The 18,599-nt window shown below is 32.9% G+C and overlaps 1 protein-coding gene across 6 annotated transcripts; it reads left to right on the top strand.

Moving 5' to 3' along the window:
• Positions 1 to 1,236: 1,236 nt before the first annotated feature.
• On the top strand, positions 1,237 to 16,794 carry LOC8276331 (exportin-7). 6 transcript variants are annotated; one of them, XM_048377866.1, is made up of 28 exons: positions 1,237 to 1,511; positions 1,717 to 2,125; positions 3,051 to 3,119; positions 3,692 to 3,809; positions 3,957 to 4,066; positions 4,188 to 4,283; positions 5,145 to 5,268; positions 5,781 to 5,848; positions 6,641 to 6,727; positions 6,913 to 7,065; positions 7,146 to 7,241; positions 7,397 to 7,456; positions 7,574 to 7,692; positions 7,806 to 7,893; positions 8,648 to 8,752; positions 8,867 to 8,968; positions 9,064 to 9,116; positions 9,235 to 9,298; positions 9,416 to 9,550; positions 9,858 to 9,976; positions 10,052 to 10,145; positions 10,659 to 10,878; positions 12,341 to 12,471; positions 13,089 to 13,235; positions 13,380 to 13,508; positions 14,632 to 14,730; positions 15,238 to 15,276; positions 16,148 to 16,794. In XM_048377866.1, exons 2-28 carry the CDS (start codon positions 1,724 to 1,726, stop codon positions 16,283 to 16,285), a joined length of 3,165 nt encoding a protein of 1,054 aa, XP_048233823.1. In that variant the 5' UTR covers positions 1,237 to 1,511; positions 1,717 to 1,723; the 3' UTR covers positions 16,286 to 16,794. The 6 variants fall into 6 exon arrangements, with proteins under 6 accessions (XP_048233823.1, XP_048233822.1, XP_025014289.1 ...); XM_048377865.1 differs by having other exon boundaries at positions 1,240 to 1,511; positions 8,864 to 8,968; XM_025158521.2 differs by having other exon boundaries at positions 1,248 to 1,511; positions 3,054 to 3,119; positions 8,864 to 8,968.
• The last annotated feature ends 1,805 nt before the right edge of the window (positions 16,795 to 18,599 follow it).

Raw genomic sequence — 18,599 nt, 5'->3', positions numbered from 1 at the left:
ACGGCTAAGATATAACCTCAAAACATGCACTCAGAAATTCAGGACCACACCGAAAAAATCACCGACTCGTGGAAAACAATAAAGTAGATTGGGTTAATTACTATGAAGTCCCCGAGGTTAGATTATAGTTACAAATACATTCTCTTTATTTGACAATTAATTAATTCGGCCTTTAAATTTTATATCCATTTGTTACGGAGATCCTTCGTTACTTCTTTTCGTTTTTATGATAGTCAAATTTTAAACCACCGAATTTATAAAATAATAAATGTAGTAAAGTTAAATTTATTAAATTAGAGTATAAGTTTTTATCATAATAAAACTTTTAAATTCAACAACTTTTAATTTTAGTTTATTAAAAGAATTTAATTTATATGTAGTTTTTATTTTCAGCATAATTTAGTTGTAGTGTTTAAGCATATTAATTTTTTTTGTAAAACTTTTAATTTCTTACAAAATTTAATTCATATATTTTAATTTTCTAATTATAATTAACTCGTAGTGTCTAAGTATATTAATATCTAAATAATTATCTTAAGACTGATTTTTATCTTTTAAATAAATAAAATATGACACATAAAAGTAAGAAATTTTAAATTATATTGTAAAGATTATTATTGAATTTTAAATATTTATCAAAACTAGAAAATAAAATAATATAAATATTATTTGAAGATGTTAAAATCTTACTATTAATGATATGATATTTATAAATTAGATGATATTCTTTTCATTACAATTAGAAAAACTAGAAAAACTGCTATAATTTAATTAAAAGTTAATTTAAATTTAGTATAATAAGTAATATTAAATTTAAGGATGAAATTTATTAACTCAATTCTTCGATCAATTGATTAATATAAAAAATGAATGGACAATTTTTTTAATTAATTGACATAAAATACATGTAGAGTAATTAAAAATGACGTTCTATTTTCAAAAACATTTTAGTAATTCATTGAAGTATATTTTATCCTTAATTCCTAAATCTAAATGTATTTTGCTATGTGTTTAAATTTTAATTTATATAATAATTTTTTTATATTTTTAGTTTTAGTGGCACAAAACTTATTTATTCTTATATAATATATAATGCCATAAGTTGACACATATTTGATATTCTTACTAGCTTAAAAATTTTAATAATATAATAAAGATTATGTTTTGGTAAAGTTTCTATTGGCATTAAGTTGAAAAGGATACTAGGATACTAGTGTTATTGAATTTCAAATGTAAATGTTGATGTGATAAATATTATACTTTAAGGACTTTAGTGAAAAATATGCTTAAGAATGTGACTGAAAATGAGATTTACCCAAAAACAACAAAAACATTTTGCTGCCCGTTGTAGACTCCTCCCTTCCACTCTGCTAAAAATAATAATCGAAAGGAAAAAAAAAAAAAAGCTTTTAAAAAATAGAAAACGCAATCGCATAATCTCTTCGATGTCCTCTATTTCATCATCTTGATTAATCATCATCAGTGTTTTAGATCTCAGATCCAAAGAAAAGGTATCAATCGCTTCTCTCTGTGTCGTTATGTCTTTTAATCCAACTTCAATTTCATTTTTCTTTGATTTATGCGGTTTTTTTTAGAATCGCATGCTACATTACGGTTGTTTTGTATCTGATGATTTGTTTCGATGTTAATTAACTCTTCAAAAACCCTAACTCTTTGTTTTGGCGATGCTTATGATTATTCTTGTTTATTCTTTAGGGTTTCAATGGAGAGCTTAGCGCAACTAGAAGCATTATGCGAGAGATTATACAATTCACAAGACTCGGCAGAGCGAGCACATGCGGAGAATACATTGAAATGTTTCTCGATGAATACTGATTATATTTCACAATGTCAATACATTCTTGATAATGCATTGACTCCTTATGCTTTAATGCTCGCTAGTTCTAGTCTTCTTAAGCAAGTTACTGAGCATAGTTTATCCACACAGCTTCGTCTTGATATTCAGAATTATCTCATTAATTATCTTGCAACTCGAGGACCTGAATTGCAACCTTTTGTTATTGCTTCTTTGATACAACTTCTGTGTCGTGTTACGAAATTCGGTTGGTTTGATGATGATAGGTTTAGAGATGTTGTTAAGGAGTCTACAAATTTCTTGGGTCAGGTAATAGATTTTACTCTCTAATTTAATATTTGTCGAGATGTATATTTTATCCGTCTTTGCTTTTCAATTGATTTTTAAAGCATTTAGAGTGTATCAGAAGTCTACGAATGCAATAATTTAATTCAATTGAATTCTATTTAGTCAATTCTCATGTTTGGAAATCTTTTAGTTGCTAATATTTCAATTCTTTTGGCTTAAAAACATTATGCATTTTGGAAGGAATAAAATCATACCAAAAATGACATGCTCTTGCATTGCGTATGATTTATTGCATACAAAATATTGCTCTACTTTGACAACTATGGTTACAGTGCTGTATTTGCCCTTCATGTGGATTCTTTTGTTGCGTGCCATGTGTAAAAAAAAAAAGATTTATTTGGGATTAATTTCTATAAACGTAGTTGGCCAACTATCCCTGATGTTACTCTTTGATTTTTAGTTTCTTTCTGGATTTTGATGTCTAGTTCTCATGTTGTTGGTGTTAAATAATATCTTAGCTTTTGCCTCTATGCCTGTTACTAATAATTTCTTGACCTCTAAATTGGTGCACTATTAAGCCTTAATCTTAACTATTTTAACCTTTAGCCAGCTTATCTTCAATTGTTGTAGAATATTTTAAAACTAATAACATTTTGTTTTTCACAGTACAATACATGTGATTAGAAATAGCATGTCCCTCGTAATTATGCAATTTCCATAGTTTAAAATTTCAAATACCTCGTCAACTTCTTGGATATTAGTTTGGAAGCTTGTTGACTCGAGACAAGAAATAAATATGGTTAGGTTGAAGGCCGATATTTCTAAGCTTGCTATGCATTAGGTATTAATCATTGATTCTGCTATTTGGTGGTGCTTGATTCTTTCACATACATGTTTATTATAATTATATTTTGTTCTTTATTTTTCTCTTTTGTTTCTGATTAAGCAGGCAACATCAAATCATTATGCCATTGGTTTGAAGATACTGAATCAACTTGTATCTGAGATGAATCAGGTTGGTTATAATATTTGTAAACATTATGGTGATTAGTAGCGGGTCTACTTCAGAAAATGAAATATAAGTATAGAAGATACCAAAAGTATATGCAGGATAGGAAGTTTATGATCCGAAGTATTTAGTTTGTAAGATTTGTAGTACAAATGCCCATAAAAATGGAATAATTTATTTAGACCAGCTAGTCAGCTACTATAGAAGGGGCCTCAAATGGAAGTATCGAAAGAAAAGCATAGTAATTCTGACGTGCCTTGGCATGCATTAACACTCTGGACTAGTTTATTAGAATTTTATGAAATGGTAATCCTGATAGCCTTTAAGAATTTGCTGTGACCATTCGAGTTGTACACACTACTGCAGCTAGTTCTGAAATGGTAATCCTGGTGATCTTTTTGAATTTACCTTCACCATCAGAATTGTACATGTGCAATTAATTTTTAAATTGGATTTCAGGCTCTTTTATTGTTCTTTTATGAGATTTCTGTTAGTATTGCAGCTGCTACTGCTGCTATTATACTAATGATCTGCTTACTGACATCTGATTGTGTGTCTTTTGATGTATAAATTGTCAGCCTAATACAGGTTTGCCTGCAACAAATCATCGAAGGGTAGCCTGCAGCTTTAGGGATCAGTCACTTTTCCAAATATTCCAAATATCTCTAACCTCATTGCATCAATTGAAAAATGATGGTAATGAGTTAGCATCCCATGTCGTCTTCCTCTTCCCTTCATGCCCTCAACCTGATCACCTGTCGCATTTACTGTACTGTTCTCCTTGACTGCTTTCCATTTCCTGGTTATTGAATATTCTGATATGTTGTACTTTGTGGGGTACAGTTTCAAGTCGATTGCAAGAGTTAGCTCTTTCGCTGTCCCTCAAATGCTTGTCTTTTGATTTTGTTGGGACATCAATTGATGAAAGTTCAGAAGAGTTTGGTACTGTTCAGGTACTTTTACATGCTGTACTAATGTATGGATATGCTTTCAATTTTTAATTATTTAGATGGTTAAGAAATGTTTGCCTTTTAGATTGTGAGACTCTAAGTTAATATTATAACCCTTCTACAGATTCCATCATCTTGGAGGCCAGTTTTAGAGGATCCATCAACATTACAAATATTTTTTGATTACTATGCTATTACAACAGCTCCTCTTTCAAAGGAGGTCAGTCCCAGTATCTGTCTATTTATAGTTCTCTTACAGATATCCCTAGATTTTGAAATGGTGTTCGTTTGTAGTGTTCACATTTTAAAAGTATCCCTTTTTTTGGCTTAAATAATGAACTGGCACTAGTTTTTATTTATTTATTTCCTCCTTCCTATTTTAGGTTCTATTCTTCAATTTATGTTTTAAATGAGCATATGTCAAATTCTTCTTTAACTATTTATTCCAAATTACTTTAATCTATATTTTTTATTTTTATTGTAACAAAATGAACTTTAATTACTATTGCAATTATGACCAGCTTACAATGTTATCTATCAATGAAGCGATAGCCATTACTTATGTTCAAGCATATGTGTGATCATAGCACCTACTCATTTTTATCCATTAATTGTATTCAAAGAAATGGTCTAACTATCCCTTGGTGAGATTGAGTTATTAGTTGAAACGTAAATAAGTGACATCAATTGTCTAACAAACATATTGTGAATTTGAGAATCAATTTCCTAGTAATTGTGGGAATGCTTTTGTGTTTTGCCTAGGTTATCTCTGGCTATAATTGTAAGGATAGCTAAAATTTACGGATTGTTTTGTTAAAAGTAAAAGTTTTGGTAAAGAGTGAAGAAGTGATTAATTCTGAATTAATTTGCAAAGCTGGCCAACTATTTATTGCTAATTGTTATTTTGTACACATAAATGTGTGGTGGATGTTTGTTATACCCCACATGTTTGTTGGTTTTCTTTTGGTGGAAGTTAGAAGACACATCAGATTTCTGCTAAACTATCTTTTCTGCATTCTTTGGGTTTATTTGTCATTTACCATTTTGGTTCTCATTTATTAAGATTCTTATTTATTTCTAGGCATTGGAGTGCTTGGTCCGTCTTGCATCTGTGCGGCGTTCTTTATTTACAAATGATACTACCCGTTCTAAGTTTTTGGCGCATTTAATGACAGGAACCAAAGAAATTCTACAAACAGGACAAGGTGCTGTTGACTTGACCTTTCGTTCATATTTCTTCTTGTTTAACCTGCGAGTCTGATGTTATTGCATATCAGCTAAACTATGATACAATTATGTGTGTGGTTTGGTTTATAGTCCTCATTTTTCCATATTCAATTATTTTTTGTCCTAGTACTGTTTATATCTAAATACTTAGTGAATTTCTGCGTTTCCAACACTAGATTACAAATCAACTGAGCTTGGACCTATTTAATCTTTAGACTGGAGTTAATGATTAAGAAACATAAATTTTACTTCTATAATTTAACAACGAGTCTTAAAGTTTTAGTTAAGCTTGTTCTCTCTATTCTTCTTGTATGCATAAACTAATATGTCAAGTTTGAAGTTTGATACTGACTTGATGTTGAGCGCAGTGCTTGGTTGTTTGCATAATGCTCTGGGCTCTGTCTATTGGAGCTGCTCAAAACTGCTGGCTATGTGTGCCTGCCAATTCTTTTGGCTTTTATTTACTGATTTTGTATGGACTGAAAAACAGGTCTTGCTGATCATGATAATTACCATGAGTACTGTCGTCTCCTTGGACGTTTCAGAGTGAACTATCAGGTAATTTGTTGTATAAAATTTGACCAGGTACTATTATATGCATCTCTTCTGAAATTTTTAGGCTTTTGATTTTCAAATTATAGCTTTTGTACGTGTACATGCTGGCGTATGTCCACGTGTGTGTTTGCACTTGTCTGCCACATGTTGCATAAGGCTCTGTAGATTTGATATCCAAGAATATGTATAATCTTGCATTCTTAATCAGTTAACTGCTTCAAGATTTATAAGACTTACAAAATACATTACGGCTTATTTATGATATTTGCATGCTTGATAAGTTTGATCAGTTTCTGATTAGCAGAAGTAGTTTAGTACTTCTGGTGATTCATGTTAGCAGCTGTTGAAAGTAATAGGGTTGGTACATGTAATCACTAATATGTAAAATTTTAACATACACATGAATTGTTGTCTAGAAGTTGATAATATATAGAATTTAACATACACGTGATTTGTTGTCTAGAAGTTGATTCTTGGGTATGGTCTTTCATTAGGAATGAAACTATATGTTTGATGATCCCTTTTCTCCATCTTCCCTGAATTAATTATAAAGAAAACCTTCTCGGGTGTCTGTTGCAGCCCTTTAGTATCAAAGTATTGTCCTTACTTTTAAATTGCATTGCTGCAATACTGTTGGTGGCATTTGGTTCTTGTAATTGGTCTTTATGCCAAGCAAACCTGAAGTTGTTGTTGTCATTTCAAGTTGTGGATATCGAGAGTGTGTATTCTTTGATTGCTTTCATATAATTCCATAAGCGTGATTCTGTATATCCACAATGTGTGAAATTGTTGCAGCTGTCCGAGCTTGTGAATGTTGAAGGCTATGGTGACTGGATACAGTTGGTAGCAGAGTTCACTTTAACGTCTTTGCAGTCTTGGCAGGTTGAGTAGCATTAGTTACTTCATTTTCTTTTTCCCAAAAGTCTGATGATAATTATATAGCCTTGTTGATGTATAATATATGTAAATTTATCTATAGATCATCTGACAAATTTATACTCCGGAGAAAATGCATTCTGGGTAAGAATGCTTTCTGTTCAAATGCTAATTTTGTCTATTTTTACCAGTGGGCCAGCAGCAGTGTATATTACCTTTTAGGACTATGGTCCAAATTAGTGACATCAGTACCATATTTGAAGGGTGATGCACCGAGTATGCTTGATGAATTTGTGCCTAAAATTACCGAAGGCTTTATTACCTCAAGGTTTAACTCTGTGCAGGTAAGTTTGTTATTGAGGACTGCTTATTAGTTTTCCTAGTTCCAGTAAAAATTGCTCTGTTTATCTTCTGTGTTCTCTAGGCTGGGTTTCCAGATGATCTTTCGGACAATCCCTTAGACAATGTTGAACTTCTCCAAGATCAACTAGACTGCTTCCCTTATCTATGTAGATTCCAGGTTCAGTTACCAAATAGCATACTTTGGATTCCTTAATTTTACCGTCATGTTTACTGATTTGTATGCAGATGAAGTTCCTATTATTACCAAGTGCATGATTTTTAAAGGTATTAGTTTTTTCGGATTTATGATTCTTTTCCCCGCTTTTTTGGCAGTATGAGAGCAGTGGTTTTTACATAATTAACATCATGGAGCCTATTCTGCAAGCTTACACGGTATTATAGCTTGGGATGGATTTGTTTTTTTTTTTTCTTCTCTTCTTCTCTTTTTACTGTTAAAGCACTTGTAGACTAGTGCATGATAAATTGGATCCTTCTAATTGGCTTATATAGGAAAGAGCAAGAGTGCAGACAACTGATGGCAATGAACTTGCTGTCATTGAGGCAAAGCTTGCTTGGATTGTTCATATTATTGCTGCTATTCTGAAAATCAAACAATCTACTGGCTGTAGGTAAATTTTCTTCTCAATTTTTGCTTATTCTGTTAAGAGTGGATTATTAATTACTGAGTGGATTATTAATTACTTTGGCAATTAAATATGTTTTTTACATTTATCTAATGCAGTGCGGAGTCACAAGAAATGCTTGATGCAGAACTTTCAGCTCGCGTGTTGCAATTAATCAATGTCATGGATAGTGGGCTACATAGCCAGGTATTGGAGCCAGAATAACCTCTTCCTGTAACATGTTTGGATGAATTTGTTTGTTACCAAATCTCAACAGCAGCTTCTGTTGCTTGATTTCTTATTGGGACTTGTATAATTTTCAACCAAATTTGAGGAAGCTTGTTTGAGCTTTTGTTTTTGATAAGTGGAAGCTTTTGATTAAGATTGTTGTTTATATTTGGGTCTGGCTAAGGTGGATTGGGGTCTCTTTTGGTAGATATAATCAGTCGAGCTTTAATTATTGATCTCTTTTTTGTACCTAAAAGAAGCTAATTATGTCATGTATGTATGGAGAACTTTGGCCTGCTTGTTTAACAGTTCTTGAAAATATTGCTGAAACAGAAGTGACTCTGGAGGTTGTTTTGTGGATTTGACATATCAGTTTTGCATTTTATATGTGTATAGTTGATGCACATGGCTTTATGAGAGACCTTCAGTGTAAACCTTTTTACGTCTCTAAATTGAGAGGCTTACTAGTGCTCTTATAGCCCTGGCAACTTTTCCTCTCCCTCCAACCCCAAGCGTCGAAAATACTTACACTCCTCTATTGTGAAGTAAAAAATGACTTCTCTTATTGGACTTAAATGATGGTAGTTATAGGATGTGCTTTTTCTTGACTTTAACATCCCCCCTCTCCTTTCATGTCCTATGCTGAAGCATTTTTGGCTTTGTTATATATAAATTGATTCAACAACTTTGGGGAGGGTTTTTATTGTGATTTTCACATATTGACATGTAATAGAGATATGGTCAACTGAGTAAGCAAAGACTCGATCGTGCAATTCTCACCTTCTTCCAGCATTTCCGGAAATCTTACGTAGGTGATCAGGCTGTGCACTCATCCAAGGTAATGAAGTTTCTCAAGCTTTGACTTATACTTCATTTATGTTAATATCCTCCAGTCTATATATGCTTTGCTTGCGTTAATGTCCTCAAATCTTTCTTTTTTCTATTACAGCAGTTATATGCTCGATTATCTGAGCTTCTTGGATTACATGATCATTTGGTACTACTGAATGTGATTGTTGGGAAGATTGCTACGAATCTAAAGTGCTACACGGAGGTGATTTTCTAATTTATTATTTGGTACTTGTTTTGTTTTGTTGTCTGTTATGATTATGGCTGCTAATTCTATATCTTCATTTCTGCTTATTCCAGAGTGAGGAGGTTATTGATCACACTTTAAATTTGTTCTTGGAATTGGCATCTGGGTTAGTTATACTGTTTCAGTATTTAGCTAAGACGAGTCGAGCTATTTGTTCTCTTGTTTTATATGGATGTTTGTCTGATCATGACTCATATTTTGAATTTTATTTATCTTTGTAACAGTTATATGACTGGAAAGCTTCTACTGAAGCTGGACGCTATCAAATTTATAGTCGCTAACCATACTGTAATTTTGGCTCTTGTGTATTTCTTATTTGTTTCCTCGTTCTGCTTTAATTCAGTTTTTATAGTTTGTGTCGGTCAATAACTTAACATGATTTTCTTTTTTCTTTTGAAAATTCAGAGGGAGCACTTCCCCTTCTTAGAAGAATATAGATGCTCTCGTAGCAGAACAATTTTTTATTACACCATTGGCTGGTTAATATTCATGGAGGACAGCCCTGTGAAATTCAAGTCTTCAATGGAACCACTTCTTCAAGTACTCACTTTTTCTCTTCCTTGCTCTATATACATGTCTGTTTGCGTTCACACGCATATGTCCCTGCTTTTCAAAACCTAATCTTTTTAGGAGTTGGTTCTGCTGTTTCTCCCAGTTTTGAGCCACTCTATGATGCTCAAGTTTGGTACTGTTTTTTCGTGCACTTGAAAATATGCAGGTTTTAGGTGACATTTTCTTGACCAGCTCATGTACTTGCGTTGTTATCATCTGTTGCATTTCGTAGTTATGATGGTTTATTTTGCATTTTGAGTTTCCTATCATTGAGATATTGTTAATGGTGACATAGGTATTCATCAGTTTGGAATCAACACCAGATGCAATGTTTCGGAGTGATGCGGTTAAGTTTGCTCTAATTGGGTTGATGAGGGATCTTAGAGGAATTGCAATGGCTACAAACAGGCATGTGTATGTTTGATGTCTGAGATCTGTTCATTTATCTTGGAGGCTAGATTTTTAAATCCTGTTATTATTATTTTTCAGTCGCAGAACTTACGGGCTTTTGTTTGATTGGCTATATCCTGCTCATTTGCCACTTCTCCTGAAAGGGATTTCACATTGGGCAGATACACCTGAGGTATGTAGACAGTCAATTTGTGTATACTATGTCTGTGTTCCAAGTGACAAAACAGTTCTAGGCCATGTTATACAACTATGCACTTGCTGGTTGCTGACTTTAAATTCTGCTTTTAAGGGTGACTATTTAGATGGTTCTTGAGTAGTAAGTTAAATTTACAGGCTCTAACATTTGAGTTCTACTGAAGTACTCATCTTCTAGGAAAAATGTAATTTTTTTGAATGACCTCATATTGTAACCTGAAACATACGTGTCCTCTTTTCTAATTGCGATTTCTGCTTTAATTCCACCAAAAATGTTATTTTATTTGCTTTATTATTAATTATTAATATTTTTAGGCTGGTAAAATACTTTGTTGTTCTTGCACTGAACTCCTTTTTTGGGAAATGATGATGATGCTGGAGCTATGTGTATTTAGGTTTTGTTAAATCATGTCATTCAACAATGAGCATTGCTGTTTTATTCTCTTATCTTTCTTGTAAATCGTCAACTTATTTTTGGCTCAACTTGTAGGTTACTACTCCACTATTGAAATTCATGGCTGAATTTGTGTTAAACAAGGCCCAGCGCTTAACTTTTGATTCATCTTCTCCAAATGGCATTCTTCTTTTCCGGGAGGTCAGCAAACTGATTGTAGCCTATGGCACCAGGATTTTAACTCTTCCAAATGCTGCTGATATATATGCCTACAAATACAAGGGAATATGGATCTGTTTAACTATTCTCTCTAGAGGTTAGAGTTGGACTGTCAATCTCCTTTTACTCTTGTGTACTGCATTGTAATTGGTAAAAGCTGTGTGACCTTTTCTAGCTTGCTTTCTAGTTTGAGATTTTTTTGTTTGTTTTGTGCATAACTGAAATCTAAAGCAAACATTATCTGTTTGAGAAGTTTTTGAGGTCCACTTGATTGATAAAAAATATGCATAGCAGAAGCAAAAAAATGTTAAATGTATTTCTTTTCCCCGCTTCTGAGGGTAGCAAATATTTTTGCCTTAATGCACTGCTTATGTCTTGAAATTCATAGGATGGATATCTGTATTCTACTTTTACCTTGTTTCTATAACTTGCTTTTGTTATGATGTTTCTACCGAGCATTCTTTTGTATGAAAAGTTGCATTTTATTTCATCTAAGAAGTGAAGCTTTTTATTACTGTCAAACAATACCCGATGATTCCATGAGATTCTTTGGCTTTGGAATTTGGAGAATGTAGTGGGATAAATTTTAATGATTTCTTCCCTTTTACTTGCTGGTGTGTATTCTCCATTCATATGATGCACCAACTCCTTCTGGGGGTTCCTTCTTCTTTTTTCCTTGTGATGCTTTTGATAATAAAACATAAGGAGCTTAAGAAAAATAATGCAACTTGAGAGAATAGGCTCATCTAGAAACCTAATGGAGACCTTTTGATGGTTTGTAGGTGGACCTTTTGATGGTTTGTAGGTGGACATCCAAGAGAGATTCCTTTGGAAGGGGGAGATATCATAGTAGATATCATTTCTTATAATGGGGCACGATTACTCTTGCTTAAAGTGGGTTGGGATTCAATGAAGCCTTTCTTGGGAAGTGGTTATGGAGATAAGTGAAAATCACTCTCTTTAGTCATTTAGATAAGTGAAAATCACTCTATAATCTATATGGTCAATCATCAAAGTCAGGTTGGAACATAGTGATGGGATTTCATTGTCTAGAAATCCTCATGGTGTGGGGTGATGGAAGCGTACTTATCTTCTTTGCTTTCATTGCTTTTGAAGTGGGATTTCTTTAGTTTTCATGGTTCTTAGCATGGAGATTTTCTTGTAAGAAACCAATCCCTACGTCTTTTCATTTGTTTCGTTCAGGGATGCTTTGACTAGCAATATCTTTAATATGAGTGATAATCATTCCAAGTTTTGAAGGAATCTCCATGATTGGGGGATGGAGATGGTCTTAGTTTGAAGAAAGAAGTTTGTGAATCCAATGAGCATTTTATGTGAATGTTGACCGAGGAAGGTGATTGTTACTGTATTGTTTCAAATTCTACTTTTTAGTTTTGTTACTAAATTTGTGTTTTTGTTATCTGAATTGGAGTTACCGGTGTGCATTATATTGTGTAAATTTCTTAATCTAATTGGCTGTGAATTATTGATCAGCAGATTTTTGAAAAAATGCATCATATAATCTGAAATTTTAAAGCTTTGCTATACATTGTTGGCAGCTCTTGCTGGAAATTATGTCAATTTTGGTGTGTTTGAACTCTATGGAGATAGAGCTCTTGCTGATGCACTTGATATTGCTCTAAAGTTGACCCTGTCAATTCCTCTGGCTGACATATTGGCATTTCGGAAGGTACAGTTGACTTCTTGACTGCGGATTGTAATACTTCATGGATAATACCTTTAGATCTTCTCTCCCCCCATGATTCCCTATTTCAAAGTTTTTAATATTTTTTAGATCATTTTGTGCCTGTAGATGGTAGACTATCTTTAATGGTTTAGTCTAGGGTTGATTACCATAAAAATTAAAATTGAAAAACCCAAGGTCTGGCCCTATACTCACTAGCCTCTTTTCCGATATATAGGGTTAATCGGATAAATCAGACTTCAGATTTTCTTTTTTCCCACTTTAAGTGACTGTCTTTACATGACTTTTACAATGGAGGACATTGCTCTGCAATCTTCAGGTTATCGTCCCAAACCAAGGCTTTGACGAAGGGCCATCTTAAATTTGCTTGTATTTGCAGTTGGCTTATGACTACCAACTTCAGTATATAGTGGACTTTTTCTTTGTCAAATGAGTACTCTTACATCGTACACTTTGTGGAGTTTCTTTCATTTGAATGATCTCTTTCCACTGTGTTGCTTACAATTACGTGCTTGGATCTTTCAGTTTACTTGTCGTATTATCATTATTGTCCTATTTTGGAATTATGAAAAGTTACACTTTATTTTTTTTCCTTTTGGCAGTTGACAAGGGCTTACTTCGCATTCTTGGAGGTTCTGTTCAGCAGCCATATTATTTTTATCTTGAATCTGGAAACGAACACATTCATGCATATAGTTGGATCTCTAGAATCTGGTCTTAAAGGTCTGGATACAAATATCTCATCACAGGTATGTAATGCACTATTGGAAGTCATAATTCTTAACTAGCTACATCTATCATTTTCACATTAGAGGTATTTTGAACATCCTGGAGTATAACTTGCTGTCTTTACCTCTGAATGCATGTTTCATATATGTTCTTTGTTATAACAGTGTGCGTCCGCTGTTGATAATTTGGCTGCTTTCTATTTCAACAATATTACAATGGGGGAGGCACCCACATTACCTGCTGCAGTTAAGCTTGCTCGACATATTGCAGACTGCCCCAATTTATTTCCAGAAGTAAGCTAGTGCAATTCTTTATCATATTACATAGTATTGGTGAAACTATATTGAACTTGATAGGCATAAGGTTATTGAGTGGTTTATGACTGATTCTGTTAGTTGGAGTATTGAGGATGTGAAAGAAAAAGAAAGAAAAGGTGGCAAGTAAGATTGACAGGGAAAGAGAGGGTCTTTCCCCATTATCATGGCTATCTGCTATTAGTATGAAGCTGGAAAACCGAGATGCAAATGTTTGGTTTCTATTGTTTGACATTAATTAAATTTTCTTTATAGCATGGAATTTTCTGTGCTGTTTATCTGAACCTTCCATTAAATATTAAAGCCAAAGAAGTTGAACAAGCTGTCATACAAATGAATTTGTAGTTTCTCTCATGTTTAAACTTGCATACGCCTTAAATCAATGTTGACTGATTTCTCTATCTCAATACTGCTAAAAATGTTTGGAATATTATTTAAATGCCTCTGGTTTGAGATTGAGCATTGTGGTTTCTACTTTCTGGCGTGGGACTTGTGTAATGGTGGAGAACTTTTAGCCAATCTGTGATATGAATTCAGGAAAATGTCTTTAGTTGATATGAATCAGGAAAATGTCTTTAGTTGATTTGTTCTTAATGTGCTGCTTCAAACCATGGAAAGATGTAGTCTTAAATTGAATATATTTTGCTTTTGTTCTTTCAAACTGTAACTCCTGTTATGCTTATGTTAATTGTGCCTCTATAGCAGGCCTTCGTTTTGAATAAGCATTGTTATCTCTTAGGTTTTATTGCCTAAATTGGTGAAGATGGGGATAGGTATCTTGTAGACATTGGAGGATAATGAACCTTTGGTGTTGGAAATCTTGCTCTCACCATCAACTTTTAAGTAGAGTAGAGCTTTCTCTTGGTTATCTTTATTCTGGTCCATCTGTCTGTGATTCTATTTTTCCACATGCAGTCTACTGCATATAGTTTTCATTTTGCTCTTGATTCTATCCGATTACAAAAAATTTTCGGAGGCGTTTTCTTTTCTATCAGAATTTAGAAATTTAAGTTTTCTAATTGAATTTAGTTGAATTTGTAGTGAAGAATTTTGATTGGTTATTGTTTGCTTATGTGCTAAACTCTTTTCTTTAAATTTACAGATATTGAAGACCCTGTTCGAGATTGTTCTATTTGAGGATTGTGGTAACCAGTGGAGTCTCAGTAGACCTATGTTGAGCTTAATTCTTATTAGCGAGCAGGTACAGCTGAATCTGAAAGCGCCATATACAGATTTGCATGTTCAAAACAACATAAGTTACACCAGCTTATAGTCTGCATCCTCAATGGGATGATCAGTCAGCCTTCCTTTATTGTCATGGAGAATGGGCATGATCTGCTTAGTTTACTATGATTTCTTTGACCACCCCACCTGTCATCCATATCTTTTTACATGTTCCTATTCTGTTGTAGTCTTTTCTGTTACTAGAATATTGTTCAAATTGTGGCATTGTTGAAGCACATATATAGGTTCCCTTCTTTCCTTCTCAACACTTGCCCAAATAATGTTTTAGTCCAATACTGGCCTTATAATTGGCATGGCCATATCACTGTTGATTGTAGGAATTGTTTAGGTCTCTATTTTAGCCTGATTTATATAATTTCATGCTACTTCTGTGCGAATTGTTATCTTTCTAGTCTCTTCAAGTTTGGTCTTCACTTTGAATTCCCACTATATGTTTGATCAAGAAACTGTCATTTTCTTGCAGATTTTCTCTGATTTGAAGGCTCAAATTTTGGTTTCACAGGTAAATATTTTTCTCTTGCTTTTTACTACAATTTCTGATCCGTAAACAGAAAATCAGCTTAGATTTGTTTCATCTGATCGGTAAACTTGTACTTCTTGTCTATGCGCCCAGTCATCATTGCTGCTTTTGTAGAGGATCATTATTTCTAGACTTAGATGTATTTTGCGGTTTGGCTTTGTTTTAATTTTGATTTGCTAAAGCTTTATGCTTTTTACACCTTGACTGTTAGGGGTGAAGTATATAATAACAAATTTCCTAGTTATCACTTGGGCTCTTCAGTGCACATTTTTCACAACAATCTTGAATTAGTATACAAGAGTTTGGCAGTGTACCTGAGTTGAGGTGGAGTTGGGAATAATCTATAGTTTTCCTGTCATTTGCGGTCATAACATTTGTTATCGTTCAATTTCAAGTAAAAAATCTCCTGAATTGGCAGAACTAGAGCACATATACATTAGTATTTGTTAGTAGTTTTCTGAGATGCGTATTAGACTATACAAATGGTATTTTTATTAGAAAGGGACTAGCACCTGCAAAAGCGCTAATTCCTAGCTTAGTTAGTTGCATTGGTTGAAACAATGGCATGGTATTCTCTGACTATGGCTGCTTGCATATGTGGACCTTGATGGTGCATTTTGTTATGTTAGGATGTGTATTGGTTGATTGGTGATTCAAAACGAGCTGCTTTTTCTAAATTTTAAGGGTTATGTATTTAGGAGCAGATAGAGTGTTTATTTTTATTACTGGATGACCTTGTATTATTAGTTCTTAATTTTTTTCTGCGCGTGCAGACACATTTGCATGCTTCTGTCTGTGTTTTGCTGTTTGCAGTATATCATCCTTCTGCTGACACTTTTACATCATGTTGCAGCCGGTGGATCAACATCAGCGACTTTCCCTTTGTTTTGACAAGCTGATGGCAGATGTTACTAGAAGTTTGGATTCAAAGAACAGGGACAGGTTCACTCAGAATCTGACTGTTTTCAGGCATGAATTTCGTGTCAAGTAATACTGCTTTTTCTACTTGGTCTTGGGGACTGCTTTATCTCCAGATTATGTTTGTCTGAAGATTCACAACATACATAACTCTTTGCACGGGAAGGGGAGCATCTTTTAGATGCTATATCTGTATTAGAAGCAGATTTCTAAAGAAAGCTAAAAAAGGAAAAAAAAAAAAGAAGGTTTGCAATGGAGGCAGGTGTTGTATGAAATTTTTGTGGTGTACAGATTTCTCTTTTTGTTTCTCTAAATGTTTTATTCCATAGGAAGAGACTAGAAATGTTAGGTGGTATACTATGGCTAGGGGATTACAGAAAAGGGCTTTTCAGGAGTGACTGGTGAGTTTGATAGTTCCGTGTTTAGAGTATCAATTCTTTTTAGAACAAAGATGTAAATCATTCATGAGGTTTGTGTTTTAGTGTTGGGTCAGAAGCAGATTTTTTGTACATTAACTTCAACATATTCTTTGTATATGTTGATAATAGAAAGAAAAAAAGAATGAAAAATTTTAGTCTATCATTCTTGTTCTCCTTCCTGTAGCTTGAAATTGTGTTCAGTGTTCTCCGAGATTGGAGGAAGCTAGCTATAATTCTTCTGTTGTACTCGTATTTGTGTATTTCTGGCGCCATGCTATCTTCTGACTCGGTTTTGGAGCTGGTGAGGCCGTAAGAGCATATTGATTCCTGATGCTGGAATAGGTTTGAATTGGTGATTCCTGATTCTTTTTGGGTTCTCAGGATCTCACTTTCTGTTTTGCTTGATATGGTTGTGCTGGAAAGTTTCTGTGTATCCTTGAAACATGTCTACTTCTTGTTTTTCATGTGAACGGCAAAGGGATATAATAAGGCTTTTGATATTTGACGAAATGCGCGAGGTAGTTTCTCCATTTCCTGTAAATGGGGAATCCATGAGGAACAGCTTTTTATCTTATCTTTCTCCTCTGTTTTTATTGCATCATAGTCCTTAAATGGTATCTATAGACGTGCTAAAGTTGCATCTTTTTGTTATTATATTTTAACAATTCGTTTTATTTATCAGCAATAACTATTCAGCCATGTAATTATTGATTGATGTAGTTCTCAGATTGTATGGATTGCTTCTTCTCGGATGTTGATCTATTAGTTCAGCTTTTATTTGGAAAAGCTTCTGTGAATTTTGTTAGAAAACAGATACGACAATGAGAAAATATTTTTGATATTACTAGATAAGCAAATAATGAAAATATTATTTTAACTTATGTGTGTGTGTGTTATAGTTCTTGAAAAAAAAATTATAAATAGAGAGCACCACCAAAGTGAAAACTTGTTTGTTTTATTTTAGGGCCTGTAATTTTTTTTTCATTTTATTACAGTATAAATATATGATCCTGATTAAATTATACAATATCGTTAAGAAGTTCTGGCTTGATTTTATAACTGTTACGGTACCACTTATTAATGATGTTCTGTAATTAGTTTTTATTTGTTAACGATTATATTTGTAAGGTATCAAAATGATAAAAAATAAATGACGGATCTCAAAGTAAAAATATGTTAAATTATCTTGTAATTTGCTAGAGTTTTCCTGAAGTTCTTTTTTGCATTAATTGTGGACGGAAAAGAAAGAAAACTAAAATGATGAGAGGAAAAAAGAAAGAGGAAAGGAAAAGAGAAAAAGAATGGTAATTCAACATCTATGTTTTATTGCAGTTTAAGAGATGATAGAAATACAATTTCTCTTCTGCTTTTCTGCCAAGGGAAAAATTTTAAAAAATTAATATTTTTTTAATTTTTTCAGATAAAAGAATAAATAAGGATAATTTCTTACAAGAATAGGTACTTCAGCAATGAAATTTCTAATTTGCGAGGATTTGATTATTTTGATAAATTATTATTTTTGTGTTGTTCCTATATAATAATATAGGGCTAGAAATGAAAACTCTTCTGATGTTATTGTTCCAGCAGGGTAAATTAAATGACTAAATATAAATTTATGTTTTCATATACAACCAATACGATTATATAAATATCACAACAATAATAATTGACCGAAATTAAAATAATTAAATGCTTATAATGGAATACTTACTTGATAACAATTATCAACAAATATCCTTTTTCTTACTTAAAAGAATTACATATAAAAAATTATTAAAATTTAAAACTACGTGATATTTTTATATTTATTTTATTTTAATATTACTTATGTAACTTTAATATGAAGAGTTGTATTAATTAACTTTTTTATATATTTTCTTATTCTCTTTCTGAATTAAAAAAAATCATAGCTTCGATGTTAAATTCCCAACTGTTTTTAATCATTAATTGACTTTATATTATGAGAAA

The sequence above is a fragment of the Ricinus communis genome, chromosome 8 (assembly GCF_019578655.1).
Source record: "Ricinus communis isolate WT05 ecotype wild-type chromosome 8, ASM1957865v1, whole genome shotgun sequence".
Taxonomy (NCBI): domain Eukaryota; kingdom Viridiplantae; phylum Streptophyta; class Magnoliopsida; order Malpighiales; family Euphorbiaceae; genus Ricinus; species Ricinus communis.
This window is presented reverse-complemented; position numbering and strand designations above follow the sequence as displayed.

What these genes read in the sequence shown, in the direction of transcription:
- LOC8276331 (XM_048377865.1), top strand. Translation starts at nt 1,724, where the DNA reads ATGGAGAGCTTAGCGCAACTAGAAGCATTATGCGAGAGATTATACAAT. An exon ending in AAGAGTTTGGTACTGTTCAG is followed by an intron (nt 4,067 to 4,187) that starts GTACTTTTACAT and finishes ACCCTTCTACAG; the next exon opens with ATTCCATCATCTTGGAGGCC. An exon ending in GTTTCAGAGTGAACTATCAG is followed by an intron (nt 5,849 to 6,640) that starts GTAATTTGTTGT and finishes AAATTGTTGCAG; the next exon opens with CTGTCCGAGCTTGTGAATGT.